Genomic DNA, 22,947 nt, shown 5'->3' on the forward strand with positions numbered 1-22,947 from the left:
TGGAACCAGACTGACTGGGAAAGTTGCCTGAACTCATTACCTTACTTTTACCTCTGTAAAGTTAGGATAATAACAGAACCTAACTCGGGATTTTTGTAATGAATAAAGGGAGCAAATATAATACTTAGAACACTGCCTGGCATCTAGGAAGTACTCAAATATTGTTTTACTTATCATCTTCTTATATAATTGTTAGTAGCATTTACTACCATTCTCATTGTTGAATGGATTCTTCTAGTAGGTCTCCAATTGAAGGACACTAACAGGAGGATACAGTAAGTCCCCTACATATGAACCTTTAAGTTGTGAACTTTCAAAGATGCGAACACGCGTTCGCATGTCGAATCACCGTGTCTGGCGTACATTGTCACGTGTGTGCGTTCTCTACAAGTGGTTGTGCTTTTGTGTACTTTATTGTACAGTACTGAATAGAGTACAGTAGTACAGTATCTTTATTCCAAACCCAGGATATCTGGAAGCATGGGTGAAAGCAGAGGCGATATAGCTGGTACTACTGTACTTTTCAGGGTACTGTAGTGTAAGATTAAAAATGTTTTATTTTTTGTGTTTGTTTGGTATTATTTGTGTGAAAAATATTATAAATCTATTACAGAACAGTACTATATAGCTGATTGTGTTAGTTGGGTACCTAGGCTAACTTTGTTGGACTCAGAACAAATTAGATTTATGAACGTGCTCTTGGAACTGAACTCTTTCGTATGTAGGGGACTTACTGTAACTTAGATTTCTCACGTGCTTTTTTAGCAATTATTTAAAAGATAGTCTACTCATTAATGGTCTTATTTTCAAAACCCTTATAATTGTTTTCTTAAAAAATTTACAGAAATAAACTAGCGTTGGCGTGTGTTAAATGGATCATTCTACACTTAAATGAGCCACAAAGTCTGAAAAATATTATAATTCATTAAATTATAGAGATTTAATTTTAGGCTCTGAAAAATATCTCTTTTTCGTATCACTTCATATTTCTGGACCACTTTTTAGTTTTACATTCATTAAAATATTGTTAGGAATCCCTCTTTAGGTCCTGGGTGTTATGAAATAAAACCCTGTCCATTTTTTAGTATAGAGGCTATCTTGTTCTGTGTTTTAAATTACTATACACAAATGGTAAAACTTTTCATAACAAAGGTTTAATTAGAATGGTTAATAACTATGATTTCCAAAGTGTCTGGATCAGCCTTAGTAATAATTAGGGAGTTTCGTTCCATACAAAATGCTTTATTTAACCTTCATGCCTTCATTCAGATAATTATACAAATGCATACAGTTAAAGGTTTAAACTCTATTTCGGTTCACAGCTCAATTCATAGGAAAGTTGAATACAGAAAAGCAATGCACCAACAGAATATGTCTGAGACACCATTAAAAACGGTAACACTTGTTCATTTACATCTCTGAGAATAGACTGGAATAATCATCCTCTGAGAGAATCTCATTAGGAGGGTCTCCCTTTACGTTATCATAGGGCAAAAAAAAAAAAAAAAAAAAAATCACCATTTTACAGTAAAAGGAAAAAAGCTCTGAGTATATTTACAATACATACACTATACATAAATACAAGAACAACACTTACATAATATTAATAAACTTATAACAGGGGTTGCCTAAACACTACAGAGTATATAAATGCAGAGGAAACTATTGGGAAATTAGATCTTTAGATAAGCTGGAGAAATAAATTCATTTGCAATTAAAACTCTGAACAGAAAACTAAATGAAGATTTAAGAAATTAACACATTTGCTTGCCAGCATTATTGGGGGGGGGGGGCGGCGGGTTTATCCTTTAATTCGGAGGACCTCCTCTGGGCATTCTAACTCTCTGGGGTCAGAGACCCAGGAGCCTTTTGTAAAATTACACCTGTAAAGTGAATCAGGCGCAGCACATCTATTCAATTTGCTGTTCAGAGGCTTCAAGCCTAGAATAACTGTTTTGTAAACGAAAGGATGTTTTTTGTATTTTTACACAGCTCTTGTAATCCAATCACCATGTATAATGAGCTAAGTGTCAAGGAAAAGGAAAAAGATGCCTGCTTGATTTGGTCAAAGATGATATTTTTCTTTATTCTCATGTGTTTTTTCAAATACCACCAAGAGATTTATTCAAAAGAAGATGACGTTTGAATTGAATCCCACACACCAAGAGCAACGTCTAGACTACTACTAATTATAACTAAGTCATTTTAAGTGGCAGGTGGGTATCTTAAACGTGGTCTGTTCTCATCGTTTCACAACACAAAGTTCTGAGTACATTCTTCTATGGACAAACATGAATTTGCTGGTTTCTCTCTCTTTTTTTTTTTTTAAATGAGCATGTTATGATACACATAATTGCATTATGATACAGGATGACATAATACAGAAGACGATGTTTTCAAGCTGGTTTTGTAAGTAGTTATCTCACATCCACGGGGAGTTGGTTTGCCACGTGATGCAATGTGTCCCACACAGACATGAACAAAACAATACAGCCACCATTCCATGTGTCGGGGGCGGTGATGGTAATTATTTAAAATGAAGTTTTAAACACAACAAAGTGTGGACAGACAAGTTGATAGGAAAGAGCCTTGAATATAGGCACCAGTGCCCCAGTTCAACGATACCCATCCAATGTAATCAAGTCTGAGGGACGAAATATATCCTGTAGTCTGGATGTAATTACAAAATTCTGTTATGGAAAAACTAGCGGGGCAAACACAAGTAGGACAAAAGCATTTCCTATAATGTTTTACGCTATAGCTTAGGAGTATGAACTTAGCAGAAAGGGAAGATGTTGGTATATCCCTAAAATACCCTACTTTTTGATTACTTGAGCATTTTGACTAGAATTTGACCCAAATTCTACCCTCCTCTTCACCCTCACTTGGAAAAAGCAAGATATAATAATTCACACAAGGAGTCCATTCATTGGTTCTTGCTTTGCACAAAGGGCAGACTGTTGCCTCAAACATTTAAAATTTCTAGAGAAGTAATCCAGAAAGAAAAAGTACCGATGTGACTATTTTCACCATTCACCTCTTTTCAACTCACTTGAAGTTGTGGTTTTGTTGTTGAGAAGTTATTGCTTGTGAAACCCAATTCACTGAGGAGAAAGCCCCTTTCTGCAGTGGGTTGTGTGCACACGGAACACTTGCTGTCAGCATGGAAGGGAATTTGCTTATACAGGTTTTATCTCTTCCCTCAGCCAAGTAACATGGAAAACGATCATAATTCAGGAGATTCATTTTCAGAAAAAGAAATACCATGAGAAATGACATTCTCTTAATGTTTTCTAAAAGTCCATTAGTATTTCCATAAATCAATACTGTCAGAGACCTTGTTCTACATAGAAAACGGGGGTCGGGGTCATTTCTCTGAGGTTGGACAGCTTCCTACATAAAATTCAATTAACCTAACAACAATACTAAAAACAAATTACTTATAAGGCTACTGAAAACATTCCAAGGTGGTCCTGTTAGGTGAGAAATCTGAAAAGGAATTGTCCGTTCTCTCTTCTTGATCATCTGAATGTTCAAGATGGTCTCCCCATTCACCACCGCCAAGAGTGGGCTCTGTTATTAACGACTAGCTCCATGGAGGTGAACATTTCAAATGTAACTTAAACATACTCTAGAAGGTCTATACAGGTGGAAAGCCTTCTAGTTAACCTACAAAGAAATATGCAGAATCGAGAAAACCTGCTCTGTCAAAAATGCTACAAAGGAGGGAAGAGTTTTAATGATTTTGGATCTCCAGGCCAAACATTTTAAGAGGCAAGTGACAAGTTCAGGGAGACAGCTGGCTGGTGCTGTTTGTTTGTAATAATCCTCCATGTGTGACTTTCCAGGAGAAGACTGATTTCAAATATTATGTACCACGGTTAAGTCACGTGCTGTATCATGTCCCTATATCTTATTCGGAAAATAGATGATACACATTCATAATAAAACTACTTAAGGGGCTTCCCTGGTGGCGCAGTGGTTGAGAGTCCACCTGCCGATGCAGGGAACACGGGTTCGTGCCCCGGTCCGGGAAGATCCCACATGCCGTGGAGCGGCTGGGCCCGTAAGCCATGGCCGCTGAGCCTGCGCGTCCGGAGCCTGTGCTCCGCAACGGGAGAGACCACAACAGTGAGAGGCCCGCGTACCGCAAAAAACAACAACAACAACAAAAAACTACTTAAGAGTTAGATATGGAAAGGTGGCTTCTGGGAACACACGTGCTGTGGTGCACTGGGAAGAATACAGGCTTCAGAGCCAGAGAGAGGTAATGTCACATTCCCACTCTGTCGCTCACTATTTCTGTTTGTGGACAACTCAGCCACCCATAAAATCTGGTACTGTGGTACAGATCAGAGGTAATATGTCTAAATATTGCCTAGTATAGTGCTTGGCACGTAGTAAGGGTTTACTAAAGAACAGCTATTATTTTCATGGTTTGCTGAACTTTTGACCTTTCAAGTTCTTTTAGTTCTTTCAGACAACTTGCAGAAAACAGCCCAGTCAGAAGACTTGCCTTCAGTGAGATTATGGATCCCAGCAGCTTTCCTTTGACACTTAAATGGTTATTTTACACCCTATCCTGGCATATTTCCTTCTTTCCCTTTTTTTCTGAAATGCAGAGGAGGAAACGGGAGATGGTTTTCTAGGCCTATGATCTGGTTCTGGAGAACACTGTCCATCGTGGAGGTCTTCACTGTCTAAAGCCTGAGTGTTTAATCACAATTATACTTTTAAAATTGCTCTTACCAAATGTTTGGCTCTGAAAGAATATGATTTTACTGATAGCTTGTTTGGGTGGATTTGTGCTCTGAGATGGTAAGGCTGGTGAATTTCCAGGGCTCTTGTCTATTCATATCATCTACTCATATATTTCTATTCATGACTCCACTTTTAGCAGTGAAATAATGAGAGGAAAATATTGTGAAGTTCTGAATGTAAATCTGGTCATTTCCAGGACTAACTGTAAAGCTTAGTCAAAGACTAGGCCTACTAAATGTCAGTCATACCTTTGTGGGCTTTTTGGGGAGAAACGATTGTGTCAGTATTCACTCCAAAATGGTTCTTAGATGATAACAGGAAATATTAGGGGAAAAGGATATGAAGAAATGTAAAGATGGATTTGTGCAGTTGATATCAGTGAATAAAATAAAGGAAAACAAACAAATATCTCTAGTGTTTTGTTCTAAATAAACTGGCTTTTCTTAACCGAGCAAAACTTTTTGAGCCACACACAAGCGCTTCATAAGATTGGGGCAAATCACAGTGAAGTTTTCCTCTCAAAATTATAAATGCCGTGTGCCAGAGTATATATTGGAGATAATCATAGAGTTCAGACTTGCATTCTTACATTCTGTAGTTAAGAAAGATTAAATTAAGAAATGCTAACATAAACAAGATTAGGTATATTTAAAACACACCAAATAATTTTTGAGGGGGTATATGAACAGATTCAATTTACTGTGTGCATATATTTACTCTGTGTGCACGTGTTTAGCAAAGGTGGAGGAAAAACCCAGTCTGATGAAGAATTATTGCTGTGTAAGAGTATAGGAATATCTCATTGGTCATAATGTTTATTGACAGGCACTTTCAGCTTTTAATTCATTTCTGAAAATTGGCATTAGCTTATTCCTATTGCCAGCACAGATTCATTTCACATGTGGCCATATCCATAGCACTCATCTTGTCAACAGGTAGCTACTGCTAAAAGTATTCCCTCTGGGATTCAACAAGAATAAACACCTGTAGAGGGTGCTTGTTTCTTTTGATAGAGAACTACTTCATGGAGGAGGAAAGTAACTGAGAAAAGAGAATGATTGCTAGATGCTTCTATTTTAGCACAAGTAAAATCCTTTGCAGCTGTTTTTTCTCTTTTCAGGCAAAGACGTTTTGAGTTTGGAATCAGTTGGCTGCAACTTAAAATGACTTCATTGCGTTCTAAACCATCCTGGCTAAATCGAGACAAGTGGCCACTCCATTTTGTCAGGAAGCACAAGGGCTGTGCTCTGACAAAGCAGAACAGAGTCCCCATGGCAATATCACTAATCGTGTGTAAGATACACAAGGCATATCTGAACAAGTTTTTTTTTTTATTGTGATGAAAACTAGAAGCTCTTTTTCCCAACATACTTCATCAAACTATTTACAACCTCTGTAAAATTTGTGAGTTTGAAAATACTTTTTCCACTATCACACATGTCACGAATACAGTAAAATATCTTCACTCTATTTCTTTAAGATGCAGTATCCTCCTGTTTCATTTTCTTACGCAAATCTGTATTTCTATTGCAGTTACACAGTATTTAGCATATTTAAAGTACCAATGGACATGGGTTGCTAAACAGACATTATTCTATAATGAAACTGTGAAAATATAGCATTTTAAACTTTTATGTACACTTCTTAACTATAAAATGCAGGCAAAGTCATATATAGCATTATAAGCTGATTCCCTAGTGAGGTAAATAACTTACATTTCTAGACAGCATGGATTATTACAAATTCATTCTTTTAGAAAAGTTCTCTGTTGATATTTATTAGCCCCCTGGCTGCTGCATATACAGGTGTGTACACAGGTGTGCATCTGTCGGGGGGGGGGGTGGCCTGTACAGGTTAAGTGGAAGGCAGTGTGGAGATAAGGAGAAATGCGATATGGAAGACACATGGCTTACCAAACCCCTTTTCAAAACGAAACCAAATCAAGTTGAAAGATTTTTTCATGAGATGCACTACCTCAGAAAAGTGGAAGGCAGAGACCTGATCAGTGAAGTTGCAGAATACATTTACCTCCTAAATTTATAGGCATTAATTAGTAAGGAGCAAAATCTGAGATTGGATTATGGACTAGGTGTATTAAGGCTTCCTGGGCCTATTATGATTCACAAGAGTTATCTCACGTTCAATCCTTTACACAAAGATTGTAACTCAACGTATAATGAATGCTGGTATTCTTAACACTGCTTAAATTCTGTCAATCCTTACTGTAAATGTTAAGACACCTTTATAACAACATCATGGCTACATTTCTAAGCAGTTGTAACAATGTAACAAAGGCGTATTAATACATTTGAAGGCCTCACCTCACCAGATTTATTCAATTGCAGCTTTGATAAGTATAATAAAGTACAGAATAAGGAATACTGCATCTTTATCCATATACATGTTATCATTCTAATGAACTGATTTCAAAGTGCAGAATTATATGTTTAAAACACAAATAGCAATTTGAAGTTAAAACAGCTGTATAAAAATGAACACAATCTTTGTATAAACTATTCCAAATTTCAACCATTATGAGAAGGGCCTTTCCAATCATCTAGAACTGGCATTTGTAAACACTGTAGCATTTTGCAAGTTTTTCCCCCATGACATTCCTCTTCCTATTTTCCACTTAAACTTTAAAGTGAATAAAAAGTGCTCTTTTTTTAAAAAAATGTGGTTTATGTTATTCAACTGCCTTTGAAAATAAATGTCCTATAGTGTTTTGTAAAAGTAATGCCAGGCAACAGTATAAATTTTATGGTAAAGCCATTAGCAATTTCAGTCTAAATGCCTTAATAGAACTTAAGACAAGTTATCAAGCAGGCTTCTCAAAGTCCACACGCAATTGATGGGATGGGGCTGGAAGTGGATGGGGAAGTGTGAATCTTTTCCCAAACAACCTAAGATCAGGATACAAGGAGGGAATCTATTGAAACCTCAAAGTCTGTACCTCTTAACTTTTCAAATAACCTTAACTTCCTTGAAATCAATCTCTAAAATGCGAAGAGACAGGTCAACTGTAGCTTCTCAAGCCATTGCAGCTACCTGTGTCTAAGTTCCCAAACATGCACGTACGCCCAGCTGCAAACTGAATAGCTTCAAATTTGAAACCAAAGAATGCTTCTAGTTAGAGAACAACTGAGAAGTCCTTTGGATTCTACTCCTTTTCTGTTGTTAATCATCTACTGTGCTTTTAAAAAGAGTCTAGAATGGACATAAGATAAAATAGAGTAGGCTTTTCTATGCCTGAAGATATCTTACTTAAAAATGTAATTCCTTCTCTCCCAAACCACCTTCTTTTCCACAGGGAAACACTTGTAGAAAATTCACCAAGGAGAATTTGTTGTGTCCCAAGGCAAGCCCCAGGTAAATTTCAGTCCTGGACTAGATCAGCAACTCGTTCACTATTTGTGCTTGGATCCCTCCTTAGAAGTATCAATACATCAAAGGGGGGAAATGGCATAATGCTGACAGGCTCTATCAGTAAAATTACTGTCTCAGTTGGGTTGCCACTTTCGAGGGGTGAGCAGACAAGCTCACGTCCCTGAATTTTTCCTATGTTATTACAGAGGAGCAGCTCGTTTCGTTCTGTGCTAAATTTAAATCGAGCTGTCACTCAGGAGGCTCCCACTGCCTGTCAGTTCTATGAATTCTAAAAACCATTTCTACCTGTAACGCTCTCAAGATCTCTCAGCAGAGAACAGGATTGGCCCTTCTTACGAGAGCAGGCAGAGTTAAATCAAGTCTGCCCTTCACCTCAGTGATTCACCTACTATCTGCCAACTTGGTTCCAGGACTAGCATAGGGGGCTTCACAGCTGTGTTCGCCATGCTCTGTGTTCGTCATGCTGTGTTCTTTGCCACTGACCAGTAACCAACACTGGCCTTTCTATTCAAAATAGTCACAGGCAATGAGAAGTAGGAGTTGCATACAGTACAGATAAAAAACTTTCCAGCTGGTAAAAAAACCCCACAAAAACCCAGTGCTTGGTGGGTAGTACACTGTTGTAGCTGAAGAAGCTATTTATCCGTAGAATTGCAGCCCTTGTTGGAGGGAAACTGCCAATGAATTTTTCAGACCTGGCAGGAAATGTAGAGCACATATTTTTAAAGATAGAATTTGACCTGAAAATCATTATGCTGTTGCTTGAACATGAAAAAAAAAAAAAAATCCTTTTAATGCCATCCAACACAAATCATCCTTTTTCAATGTTTATAGTTTTTGCTTCACCAAAATAAGATTATCTGAATTAGAAGATAATCCTAAAAAGGATAATTCTAGAACCAGAAATTATTTCAGAATGTTCACACCTTTAAAAATGAGCTAGTAATATTGTGAGGTTGATCTGTGCAATTCTCCAAATCAAGTGTTTGTAATTAAAATATATTGCAAAGGTCTATGCTGGCAACTTCTTATACCTAAGCTATAAAAAAAATCTTCATAATAACAACAACAACGACGACAAAAAACACCTCACCGAGCCCCTTAGCCACAGAAGGCTGAAAAAACCCAGCTTTTAGTGGGGAAAAAATATGATCATTTTTCTGAAAGAATGCTCATTGGTGATGTATTGCTTTGTTTACTATAGACTTTGCTAGTTGCAAAAAAAGGCTCGTAATTTTGGGGGGCTGACGGGACTATAATCTCCTCTCACCCTCAGCACAGGATGAGTGGGTTCAATATCCCTGCAGATGCCATTGCAGAACCACTGGGTGCTAATACAGTTTAGAAAATGAAATCCGTAGACAAGAACCCATTGGAGAGTCACTTATCCTTGGCTCTCCAAGGGAGGAAACTAGCACCGTGTCAGGCTTTCCTTGGGGAGCATTCCTTTCCCACTGACTTGGTTCCAAGAACTGACCCATTCACCCAAGAGTTAATTCCCTGCTATGCCTCCGTGGCCTTTCTAGTCACCAAATAACTGTTTTCAAACAAGAAAAGGGGGAGCATAATCTTTAATTGTGGTACTCAACCAAGGAGGACAACAAACAGCAGAAAGATTACCTCAGTGCTGCAAATGTAACCAAGACCTCTAAAATGCTGGGGTGTTTTTTACAATCCCTTTAGTAAGTATGAAAATCGGTAACATGAGTCCTCAGTGAAGTTATTGTAGGCAAGTCCTTTTATTCGTTATTGCTTTTCTCCTCAAGAGGCGCATTATTTCCATCTCTGCTTTGTCTGATTTTTTCATGTTCACTGACTGCCTGGTCAGCCCCACCTCTTACCTTGGTGCCAGTGTGTCTAAGAAAGTTTCCCCCCTCCCCCCGATTCCTTGTAATCAAATACTAGGGGCAGGAAGAGATGATGCCTAGGTGACAGAACACTGCAATTTGAAGTGGGGCAGTAGTTTTTTTAGACAGGCTCTTCCTATTCAACTACAGAACAGCTCTGTGCCCGTCCATGCCAGGGCAGACACCAGGACTAGACTCCAACTGAAATGTCGCTGCCCCTCTGCTCGAACAGATGAACAAAACAGAAGCAGAACAAAACAAAAACGATCAACAACAAACAAATGAAAGAATCAATGTTGGTTTTCTCCAGGGCATGGATGGCATAATGACAAGTTGCGGGTGATATCTAGTGGCTGCCATCACTATTGCAAAGGGCTGCCTGAGCGCTCCTTTCTTTTCAGGTAATGGAACCTCTCCAACAGCTTCTTCTTTTCTACTTTCAGGCTGCTTGCTGGTAACAGATTGGAAGTGGGTTCTATCTTACTTAGACAGTAACTCAAACTTTTGTAAAAACGGGTTCAGGGGTGGGATGATGGGAGAATAATTCAAATTTACAAGGTCTTGCTCTAGCCATCAATTTGTGGTAGATGACCTTTAAAGTATCAATAACAAAACGTCTGACAGCTCAGAAAATGTACAAACTACAAACATCTTGAAATGGCAGAGGACACAGCACGGAAAACAATGCCTGTCTCTTCAGCATTTGTGTCACCGATCTCCCAGGCCAACATGAAGTTGTTTCTCGTGTAGTCATGATGGGGGTTACCTTCAGACCGAAAGGAGAAGTGTTACTACTTCTTTTTCCTGCTCTGCTTTCAGACATCGTGGGATGGTGATGCCCTTTTGTGTTAACACTGTGAAGGGGATTCAGCCCTGCTGAATTGGGTGCCGCTAAGAGATCCAGCTCTTACACTCAGCTGGACAGGTAGCCTTCCTCACACCAGCATATGCCTCCGGCGGTGCAGTGCCAAGTGATCTGACCGGGAAAAGCTGCGATCACAGTCTGCGCACTTGAATGGCTTCACTCCCGTGTGTTTGCGGTAATGCCTCGTCAGTTCATCCGAACGAGCGAATTTCCAGGTGCAGCCTTCCCAGGTACACTTGTAGGGTTTCTCTCCTGGAAGAAACAAGGGGACACACACTTTGGTGCTCCATCATTTCTCCAGAAAAACCATCCCAACGTGATATTTGGGGAAATGACTGTTCTCAATGGATTTTCCATTTGGTAATCCTTTGGTTGGGAAACCTAATCACCCCACCAGCTGGTGTTGGGCCAGACAGGTGGCGGTTCAATTTCGTCTCTCTTGCTGTGACACTGGGCAGGTTAGTTAACACTTGCATCCTCAGTTATGGGTAAGTTACTTTGCAGTCAAAATATCAAAAGGTATAGACTGATTGCTACTGGATGTAATCACCATGGTAGACTGGAAAGGCGTGTTAGGGAGCTCTACCTAGGTTGACTGACTCCAGGGCTAAAACTCACAAAGAATTATAAAGGGTAGTGATTTATATGTTTTGTTGCAATATTCCTCCAAACAGTGTATCACTTAGATGTTTAAAGGCTATTTTAGGGTACAATGTCCTTTTATCAGTCACACAAAATTTCATTAAAAGGTAAGCACTCTACCACCCCCAGAAATTAGGTATTAAGTACTTATTATTTATAAACATCTACTGTTTGTTTGTCTACTGGGAAAGAATCCTAGATACCTTAATAGTGCAAGTTTCAACATCTTCTTCAGTGACTTAAGAATTAGGGCAAGCCCTAAGGAATCATCAAGTTGGTCCTAGTGTTGAAACCCACAGTAAAAAACAGTCTGAAGAAGTATGTAATTTGACCAGATCCCTCAGTCAACTCGTAAGGACAGTAAAATATGCAAAGGCTTTGCTGGGAAAAGATATGCTATCCATTGTCCAAAAGAGCTCCCTGGGGGAATGGGACAATAGTTGACCTAGGTGTGCTTTTTCCTGGCTCTCATTCAGAATGGAAGCGCTGTCCTCATGCAACCCCACAAGAACTGATCTCTCCTCTGCCGCTTCCATCCAATAGTCAACTAAATGCTGCTTGGTGTCTGGCGAAAGGGCCTAAGACAGGAAAAGGAGCTGTTTGCTGATCCCAATGTACAGAGTTGCAAAGTGACTTTTGTTAAATCCACTTCACAGATGAGAAAACTGAGGTTCAATGGAGTAAGGTAACTTGCCTGAGGCCAGTAAATAGATGTGTTTGGTTCCAAATGCAGCGCTTTTCACTGTGTTCTAGGGGAGTGGATAATTCTTTCCCCATCTAAACTCTGTCACATCCTTAGACAACATTGATTCCACCTTCTTAGATACTTTCAAATTATTCAACTCCTATTTCTATTAAGTCGCCTACCACAATAGATCATACAGATTTTGTCTAGATGTCTTTCCCCTCTACCAGTTTCTGAATATGCAGAGATGAAGAATCACGCCTCTACTATCCTCAGAGCTTAAAAGTATGTGCCAAACAGTGTTTGAATAAATTAATAAAACTGCAGCACACACAGACATGTTCACACAAAGGTGTGTACACAGGAAACTACTAAGCCCTGTGAATGAGAAGTACAGGTGATGGGAGAAGTACAGGTGATGAACCAGACCCAGCAGTTTTTGTTCAACTGTTAAATAAATGTTAACCATAGGGGTCCTTTTAGGATCAAGTGGCCCTTTCACAGAAGTGAGTGAATAGTACAGCCCAGTTAAATCTAGAAATACAGATGCACTAACTGTGGCCCACAGAAAGCTCCAGGTTACTCTGAAAGGGCTCCTGTCAGGTAGATGCCTACTGACTGGATTAATCCAAAACCTCAACTTCTGACTCATTTTGGATGTCCTATGGAGACAAAAATCTGCATTTACAGGTGTCTACTGATCAGAGTTTAACAGAAATTTTTAAAAATCAGCAAAACCCCTAACTTAAAAACAATGGCAATCCACTATACAGTATATCCATGGCAACTGTTAAAATGCTTTTATTTACATGTCATCACCATATGGTTTTTTTTCTTGAAATTTACAACATGAGCATGGGTTTTAATAAGCTGAGCTTGATACAAATCATATCTTCAAAAACACATCCATCTTTGGGGCACTGAGCTCAGCCAGTTGACTCCTTGTCACCAACAGGTATCTCCTAGTTATCTCCTGTGTTACTAAGGAACCAGCCACAGAGAGCATAGGCCTAAGAAGGAAAAAATAAAAGATTTCCTTAATTGGGGAAAAGCATTGTTCAGTTGTGTGTTAGGAGGACGTCTGTTTCTATCTTGGCGGGGAAGTGTCATCTGAGTATGACTGGGGTTAGAAAAGCTGCTGGACCCTCACCTTGGCATTGCAGATGGAGAGGCAGGAAGGGGCTCCATAACTGGGATGGGCCCGGAAGTAAAGAGAGGCAATAGAGGGAGACAGGGCTTCAGTCTCACCTCAAGAAGGATGATGGAGGCTGGTATGGCCACCGTAGGGACGTCCTGTTGTCTCAGGGGTTCTCTGAATTTCCTTGTACATCCAATTTCGGCATTTAATATTCTCCAATTTCTTCTTCCAAATTATAGTAGACATACTTTTACTTTCACTTGGGCTGTTTAATAACGGTAGCTGTGCCCTTTTCACTTGAAAATCTATAGCAGGGGTGGTAAACTGTGGCCCCCAGGCCAAATCTAGTCTGTGGTTTGTTTTCTGTGCAAGCCGCAAGCTAAGAGTAGTTTTCACACCTTTAAATGGTTGAAAAAAAAAAGAAACCCAAAAGAGGGCTCTCTCGTGGCATGTGAAAAGTATATACTTTTCATGAAATTCAAATTTTAGTGGCCATAAATAAGTCTTTATTGGAACACAGCCACACTCATTTGTTTGCATATTGTTTACGGCTTGTTTTCCAGGGATGGAGGCATTGAACACTGCAATAGAGAATGCATGGCCTGCAATACCTAAACCATTTACTATAGAAGGCTGGCCAACTCTTGATGTAAGGGATGGGCACCTCAGCTTTTGTCAGGCTTCCTGATTATGTTAACTTAATCAGGATATATAACACACCTTGTTAGTTTGGGATGGGTGGGTGAGGGAATATTTTGGCTATAAGATAATCACTTATTCTTAACTCAGGCTCCTCGATTAAAATTCTAACTGTCCTCTTGGTAATGAATACACGTGACAGTTCATGTCCGATGCTTTAAATAGAGAGTTCTGGACAAGGAGGAATCAGGGATTCTCTGAAAAGGCTCACCCATTTCAGTCAGGGTTTTAAAAGCCTTCGGGATCTCCTCTGCTCATTATAAAAGCACAATAATGAGTAAGGCCTTCGCTATGAGGGTGAGAAGGGTCAGGAACGTCTCTATACACTTTACCCGCTAACCAAAAGAGCACTGATTCTACAGTGATGGAGCCCGACCCTGCCCTACTCCACTCCAACCCACCCTTTCAATACGGTTGTGTTACCATGGCCACCGTGCTCAGTGATGAGCTGCGATTAATTCTTCTTAGTCTGAGGAGGACATAGGGAAGGAAGGATCAGAAAAGAGGAGCTCAGATGTTTGGCATCATTTCTAAGGTGGATGTCTTAAGGGCGGAGAGGCAGAGAAAGCAACAACTATGGCGAGGATTTCTGTGGGCCCACAAACGTGCAGCAGGAAACTCAGTGCAGAACCTGAAAAGTATTCTGCGAGGTGAAATCAGGTACAGTAAGTGCCTCCAAAATGCAAGATGCAGATACGTCCCTACTTCATGAGTAAAACCAGTGAAAATGATATATAAGCTTATAAACCATTAGGGGCTAAGTGATGAATGAAGGCACGTAAAAAAGAATGAACACATTCTCATCTAGGGGGTGGGGGGAGGGAGGACCTAGATCAGAAAATAATAAACTTAATTATCTGAGTGATCGATGAGTTTTCCTTGAAGCTTTTCTTACAAAAATATATGCTTTCTTTTTAATATACCCAAATATTTCTTGTATAATATTTCTTGCCCCCATTTCCTCACGAATAAAACCAGAGTTTGGGTATTCTCTCTCCATACTCAGGAGAAAGAAGAGGGGAAAAAAGAAAATAAGACCTTCAAATCTCTCTTCACAGCTAGAGGCTGAGCTATAGGGGTGGCTCCTCTCTATGGAGATGAGATGGCTGCTTGGACCAGGCAGAGAGCAGGCTTCTGCCCCTCCCTCAAGAGGGACCTCGGTTTCCATTATATCCACCTAGTGCCTAGCATTTCATTAAAAAAAGTCAATAAATTCTCTCATTGGACTAGTTAAGTTTTAGAAGTGGATACAAGAACAATGCTAGTGGCTACTACATTATGTTAAAACTGAACATTATATTTTATGCTTGTGCTTTGAAGCTATTTAAAGGGTACAATCTTATAAACAAGTTAAGATAAGAGACACTAACTTCATGATGTGAGTAAAAACTAATTAAGATGATAAATAAGTTTGTAAGATACACTGTAATATGTATAAATGAGCCCTGAAAGGATATAATAAAGGACAGAATCCTTCCTCCATCCCCCCTTCTTTCCTTTAAATCTTGCTAGAAAACAGAAAGCTCACTTTAAAGTGAAAGAAGTCAGTGGTGAGGACAGAACGGTAGGTGAATTTTCCATGAACATTTTCCTATGGAAAGAGCTGGCTTGGACACTAATAGTAGTCAAGCATCTCCCAGGGTCTGGGCGGCTATTGTGCACAGCTGCTCTGTGTCAGGCTGAATGGGGGTGACAGTAAACACTGTTTCCAGTGATTTCTTCAGGAATAGCGAATGGTCCTTAAACTCATTTGAATTAGAATTCTGCAGATGTGTTATTCGACACTGTTTTCACTAGAAATAAGCTAAAAATAAAAAAAGCATGCCCACCTTTTTTGTTTGTTTGTTCGGTCTAACCCACAATTACACTTAGAATCCTCAGTAGCAAAGTATTTGAAAATGTATTTAAATATTTTTCAAAATAATCAGAAGTTTTGACTCCACCATCAGATCACCTTTGATTTTTGTTTCTTATGTTAATCCTGTGAAATAAAAAAATGATAGGGAATGGTGTGGTATACGTCCTTACCAGTAAGTCTTAGTAAGTGATTGAGTCGAGACATCAAGTTGCTAATGTATAGGAAAAAATCAAAGGACCTGAGCTGGGTAATTGGTAGCTTAACACTACACTCACCTCGGAGTGTAGTTATTAACTTTTAGACTTTCAATTCTGAAGTGAAGGTCTCTATGTCCCATGAAAAACCCGTAAGCCACTTCCACCTTTTGACCATTCTTCAGCACAATCTGTCCTCTTTCAGGTCTTTATAAAACCTGAACTAAACTATGAAACCTCTGAAAAAGAAAAATGTTAACTGAAACTAATAGCAAGCCCTCCTATTCTAAAGTGAAAGAGTCCTGTAAAGATTAAAAAGTGAACATACCAAAAAAAGAGGGTTTGTTAATTTTTGTTCGAAAACACTCTTTTTAACTCCTCATTTGGGGTTCATGTTAGAAACAGTTTTATATGCACACTGGCCCGTGTGTGTGTGTGTGTGTGTGTGTGTGTGTGTGTGTATTCACAGGCATTATTTAAATAGTATTCTAGTATTCTAATTAAGTATCCTGGGAAAATGAAAACTCTCATCAGGGTTTTTTTCTTGAAACAGTCAAGAAACTGATTTATTATGAGAACTGCTGCCTCTTTCAATTTTGGTTAAAGAAAAGGATTAAGAGTCACTCAGTGCATTTCCATGACATTTACCCAGCAGAAGGCATAATAAAGTCTAAAGAAAACATCAGGTATTGAATGGATTCCCAAAACCCAGGAAACAAAAATAACTTTTTCGGGTACCTCCCATTTCACCATCTGAAACGCTGAAAGGTAAATGTGTCCTGAGACAAAAGACAGGTGCCCTTTCATATTAAAATGACGTGTGAGCAACAACAGAAAAGGAATGTGCAGTTTGCAAAAGCTCCCCGTCAAACAAAACGCCCATGTCCTCACATCAGCTTCTCTCTATTATTTTCTCAAGCAACCGAAAAAAAAAAAAAAAAAAAACACCTTTGGCAACAGGAAACATAGGCATTTTCTTCAGTTCAGAAGTGCATTTCTGAAATGTGTCCCTGTTTAACTTTTATAAAGTCAGGGGGCCCCAGACACTGACAAATGAGCTTCATTACACTCAAGGCCCAACATATTTGCTGTGACAATCTGTTTCACTTGAGGAATGGTATTTGCATATGAGGGGAAAAAAAAACCCCAGAATCAAGATTCCTATCTTGTTTTCTGGTTTCTGTTACATTAGTTCATAAAAGTTCACAGAATTTTAGATCTGGAAGGAAATTAGGTCCTTTGAAAATGAGGAAACAGAAACCTAGAGCTGAGATTACAAGGCCCTTGACTTGTCCAGGGGTAGACAAGGCTGCCTTCCTTCTTGCTGGTGTTAAGGGGGCAGAAAACAGCACAGGCTTTGAAATCAAGCGGAATGCACGGTCAAATGAGGCTCAGTCTCCAATCTGCGACTGGATCTCAGGCTAGAGAGTTAAGCTTTCTGAAACTCTGTTCCCCGTCTGTAAAATGGGAACACTGTTCCCACTGTGAAACTTAGAAATACACATGCCATGTGCCTGGCAAATGACAGGTGCTCAATAAAGGCTATTGAATTCTATAGTTATGGAGTTCAATGTTTTTCTGTTTCTGCTAAGAAATATAAATAACATAAAGTTAAAAATAAATCCCATTTTTTTTTTTGTGTGTGTGTGTGGTAAGCGGGCCTCTCACTGCTGTGGCCTCTCCCGTTGCGGAGCACAGGCTCCGGACACTCAGGCTCAGCGGCCATGGCTCACAGGCCCAGCCGCTCCGCGGCATGTGAGATCCTCCCGGACCGGGGCACGAACCCGTGTCCCCTGCATCGGCGGGCGGACTCTCAACCGCTGCGCTACCAGGGAAGCCCCCATTTGTTATTTTTAAGGAAGGAATTAAGATTTGCAGGTAAAATGGATGCCGATCCTGATCCTGATTTTTTCTAACGTTTTAAGTATAAAACTCCTTTACAGGCCAAGTAGACCAACCTATTCTATAATTTGTTTGATCCGTTTGGTCTTGTCAATTCAATCGAACAAGTGATCAGTATGTTAGTATCTGCCCTATGGAACTGTCTGGACTGAATTAATTCTCCTTTTCATTATGTGTAAACAAGACCAAGTGGGGCTTTTTTTTCATGCAATTATATAGTGGATTTCTTTGATGAAAATAATATTTGCTACAGCATATAGCGTCTTCCATCTACCACACTTAGCTCTAAGAGTTTTATGGATCTGAACTCATTTAACTTCGACCCTAACTGTAGTTGCTGTTACCAACCCCACTTCACCCAGAGTTAGTATGTGGTGGATGGAGGGGGGATTTCAACCCAGGGAGCCTGACACCCAAGGTCACAATCCTAACCACTACCCTACAATGCCTCTCAACACCTTAAATCACTGCTTTCGTAAACCAAGATATCCAGTCAGAACTGGCCAAGCACACTGACAGAATATGAGCTAGTACTTACAGGACAAACACTGTGTTAACCCAGAGGCTAGCCCCTCTCCTCTAGAAGTCAAATGTAAATGAAGTTAAAGATACCTTATAGGGCTTCCCTGGTGGCGCAGTGGTTGAGAGTCCACCTGCCGATGCAGGGGACATATGTGGGTTCGTGCCCCAGTCCGAGAAGATGCCACATGCCGCGGGGCGGCTGGGCCCGTGGGCCATGGCCGCTGAGCCTGTGCGTCCGGAGCCTGTGCTCCGCAACGGGAGAGGCCACAACAGTGAGAGGCCCGCGTACCGCAAAAAAAAAAAAAAAAAAAAAAAATACCCTATAATAAAAATGTACTTTACTGGAAGTAAAAAGTTCAAGGTCTAAGGATAATACTCTATGTGGCTGAGCTTATATTTCTATGTAGGGACAACGTTTATCTTCCTGGTTCTGGTTACCTTTTCCTCAGTTTCTTTTGTAGACGCCTTCCTTTACCTGTCACATAAATCAGGGGTCCCCGACCCCCAACCAGTACTGGTCCGTGGCCTGTTAGGAACCAGGCCACACAGTGGGAGGTGTGTGGTGGGAGAGTGAGCAAAGCTTCCTCTGTATTTAGAGCCGCTCCCCATCCCTCGCATTACTGCCTGAGCCCCGCCTCCTGTCGGCATTATGGTGAGTTGCGTAATTATTTCATTATATATTACAATGTAATAATAATAGAAATAAAGTGCACAATAAGTGTAATGCGCTTGAATCATCCCCACAACATCCCCCGCCCTGGTCCGTGGAAAAATTATCTTCCTCGAAACCAGTCCCTGGTGCCCAAAAGGCTGGGGACGCTGACATAAATGTTTACTGAGATTTGGGCTTTGACATCTTCTCACTTGCATAGGTTCTCCTTGGTTTCCACAGCTTCTACCACAACTTATAAGGGAAAGATTCCCAAGTGTCTACGCCTCCGTCTCTCACCCAAGCACCATGGAAGAGGAGACAACATTTCCAGTTGGCAGCCCGAAAGCAACCCCATGTGACCAAAACGTTATTCAGCATCTACCACTTAGATGGGACATGTTCCTCCTTCTATTTTGATATCTGGAAAAAAGACAAGCCCATCTACTCAGGTAGCAAGTCATACATCTCTCCAGTTGGCGAGATTTCTTGGACTCTTTACTATCGGTTATTCTCTACCTGCCCCAACCCGATTATTACATTTGCCAGTTCTGCCTTCCAAATGTCCCCTCCAGTTCATCTCTATGAAGATGGTCTGCCTCTTTTTAGAGTTTCACCACCTTTCACCTTTCAACTTCTACTGCTCTGTTTCCCTGTCTTATGTCCTGCTACCTCCAGTTTAATTATTAATGCTCCTGTTAGAAAGCCAGTCTTCTCACTGGCTTTCTAACAAAGCAAAACTTTAGTCGACTTTCAAGAAAGACTGGGAATTCCCTGGTGGTCCAGTGGTTAGGACTCCATGCTTCCACTGCAGGGGTCCCAGGTTTGATCCCCGGTCAGGGAACTAAGATCCCACAAGTCACACAGCATGGCCGAAAAAAACCAAAAAACAAACAAAAAAAGATCAGTTCACATTATGATGAAAATCCTTAAAAATAGGCCATTTACCAATCACTTGCTATCTTGATACTTCCAAGTACCTTAATGACCAACTCTAAACAGGTAGGAACCGCTAGCTAGACCTGCATGGAGTGTGGCCCTAGTGGGAGAGACTGGCAGGTTATTAGCAAACTTGTCTGAGACCAGGTGTAATGACAGCAGCACAGGTTCTAGAGAAACTAGAGTCTGCATCACAGCTCCACTCCTTCCTTGTTCATTCCATGACAGTGGACAAGTGCTCTAACCTTCCAGGGGATTTACAGATGTGATTAAAATATGTAAAGCACTAGCAGAGCGGGGCACTGTGCCTGGGACCTGGAAGGTCCTCAGGAAATATCAGTTCTCTCTCACTGCTGGTCTCCATGTCTGTTCACAGCATTCCTTCCTAACCATGCACCCCAGATGTCCTCAAAGTCTCCCCTTCCCCTGCCCTCACATCCAAGCAGATGCCATGCCCTCCTGTCTCTACTGCTCCACTGTTTCCCACATGCTTTCCTCTCTGCCCACTGTGCTGCTGCAACAAGGAAACGTCCAAGTGTTCCAGGGTCACGGAGGAAAAAATTCTACCTGCCTAGGGAAGGAGGGTGGTCAGAGAGCTTCACAGACAAGGTGACACTGAGGCAGTTTCCAAAAATAAATAGGAGTTTACCAACTCAAGAAGCAAAAATGGAGGTGCCCAGGCAGGCCATTTCAGGTAGGTGCAAGAACATACAAATGAACTCCACACAGCTGGGCATGTCTGGAGGTTGCTTCACTTGTGTGGGTGGGGAATGGGGGAAATTGGGACGGGGTCAGCAAATGAGGTTTGACGGATGAAAAGGAGTCAGATGAGAAGGGCCTTGCATGCCCAGCTTAGAAAGGTGTCCCCGAATTCCCTGGCCATAACAGACAACGCCCATGGTGTTCTTTTGTTATTCTGCTTGTATCTTTATTATATGACTTTGTAGACCGGCCTTCGTTGTGACTGTTCAATGCATCTTACCTAGTATACTTATGGAGACGTTCATTGAAGATGGGGGTTCTGCCTCTTTCTGCCTTTTTCAAGAAAAATCTATAGTGCCTTAGACATGGAAAATGCTCAATAAATATCTGTCTTGTTGAATCTGTCTATGAATAGGTCCTTTCAAATAAAAGACTACGTTTTACTAAGCACTTAAAATACGTTCCTGAAAAGATTATTTATACTATCATTATAAAAATGATGACAAAGGGCTGATAAAATAATACTTCTACTCCAACTTTTTCTGCATTATATAAATATTAAATTAGTTGAGTCTGAAGTAAAGAGATTATATAATTACAGCTGATTGTGACGATACATTAAATTATCCAAACTTTTTTGCCTTGAACCTACTGCTCATATTAATAATACCTATCCACGTCAATATCCAGACATACACAATTTCAATTCAACAAATAATGATTGGGTCCTTACAATGTGTTAGTCGCTGTATTCACTGGGGATATAACAATGAGGCCCCCTGTGGTAATTATGCAACAACTTGCTATATTTATGTTCAAAGTTAAAAAAGTAGAAAACCTGAGATACATAGAGTTAAGTAGCTTGTCTAAGTTCACAAGCCAGTTAGGGGCCACAGACAAATTTCTGTTGCCTGACTTCAAATTTAGTGCTATTTCTATGATAGTTTCCTATTTCTTCACAGTTACCAATATGGAGCCTATCTGTGAGCTCTCTGGCCAAGATCTGCAAACAGCTTATTTGCAGAGGATTTTTACCTGAAAAACGTCAGTTTGTTCTTAAGTGATTCATTATCCTGGCATCCCTAAGCCCTATGCTTTATCTAACAATGAATCTAGACAGAGGGTCTGACGTGGAGCTTTATATGGAACGAGTTATTTAATTAATGAAGATAGATGTGAAAGTATACGTAGCACCCCATCGCCTGAAGGTAAGATCTAGCAACCCCAAGACTTGTGAACAAAAGGCCACCAAGATGCACAGCTGTCACATAGCTCATGATTTTCTTTGTAGGATATCATCAAATCATTTCAGAATGTCATCCAATAAAATAAGATGTCAAATTAGAAGCAAGAAATATAGGAATAGCAATGAGAATTAATGAGACAAGAAAGAAAGTGAAAAAGCATGGAATCCACAAGCATTTTGGACTGGGGTGTATGTGTGTGTGCGCGCGCGCACGCATAGTCATTATCTGATATTAATTATAGCACGTGATATTAGTTACAAAGTCTTCATTCCTCAAGGGAAGGGCTAAATAATACATCATCTCTTTCATTTGTAAAGGTAGGGAAGGACATATTTTAGAGACGTTTAAATCAAAACTGGTTAAAATTTTTAAAGCATCCATATGAGCTAACTTCCTTGATGTGTAAAATTCAGATATGAATTATTTTTGCTAAAGCCAGACATAAGACACAGGGCTTCTCTATATTTACTAATTTTTAAAACTTTGGTGTATCGTTTTCATATGAATTCAAATGATTATTAGACAAGATTGGCTAAATGAGCCTCAGATTTATTAGAGAGCAGGATACCAAGTTGAAAATTTCAGATTCATCTGAAACAACATTTTTATAGGTCAAAACTACTTATTTAAAAATCTGGTTTTAAATCTTTATCTTGCCGTTTCCTTGTTCATCATTAAATTATAATATTCTGCAGAGCAGTGATCATCACGCCCTGTCAAACGTACCACTAGAGGGTTCTAGCTGACTCTTCCTTGGACCCTCTTAGACTAGACCCAACATCTGGTTGTAGTTCGCCATCTAGTGGTGGTAAGAATCACTGGTGCCTGAGCGTTATTTGCTTGAACTGCATTTTAGAAAACACAATGGCATACATTTTTAGGAAGGAATAAGAATTCTAAACAGCAATAC

At 40.0% G+C, this 22,947-nt stretch overlaps 1 protein-coding gene across 7 annotated transcripts in view; it reads right to left on the minus strand.

The window, feature by feature from the left end:
- Positions 1-6,073: 6,073 nt before the first annotated feature.
- KLF12 (Kruppel like factor 12) overlaps positions 6,074-22,947 on the minus strand; it is a 443,387-nt gene continuing 426,513 nt past the window's right edge. For all 7 annotated transcript variants that reach the window (XM_032610840.1, XM_032610842.1, XM_032610838.1 and 4 more), the window contains one exon: positions 6,074-11,112. In XM_032610840.1, coding sequence (XP_032466731.1) covers positions 10,931-11,112 — 182 coding nt within the window. In that variant the 3' untranslated portion in view covers positions 6,074-10,930. The remainder of the gene's footprint in view (positions 11,113-22,947) is intronic.

The sequence above is a fragment of the Phocoena sinus genome, chromosome 18 (genome assembly GCF_008692025.1).
Source record: "Phocoena sinus isolate mPhoSin1 chromosome 18, mPhoSin1.pri, whole genome shotgun sequence".
Classification (NCBI taxonomy): domain Eukaryota; kingdom Metazoa; phylum Chordata; class Mammalia; order Artiodactyla; family Phocoenidae; genus Phocoena; species Phocoena sinus.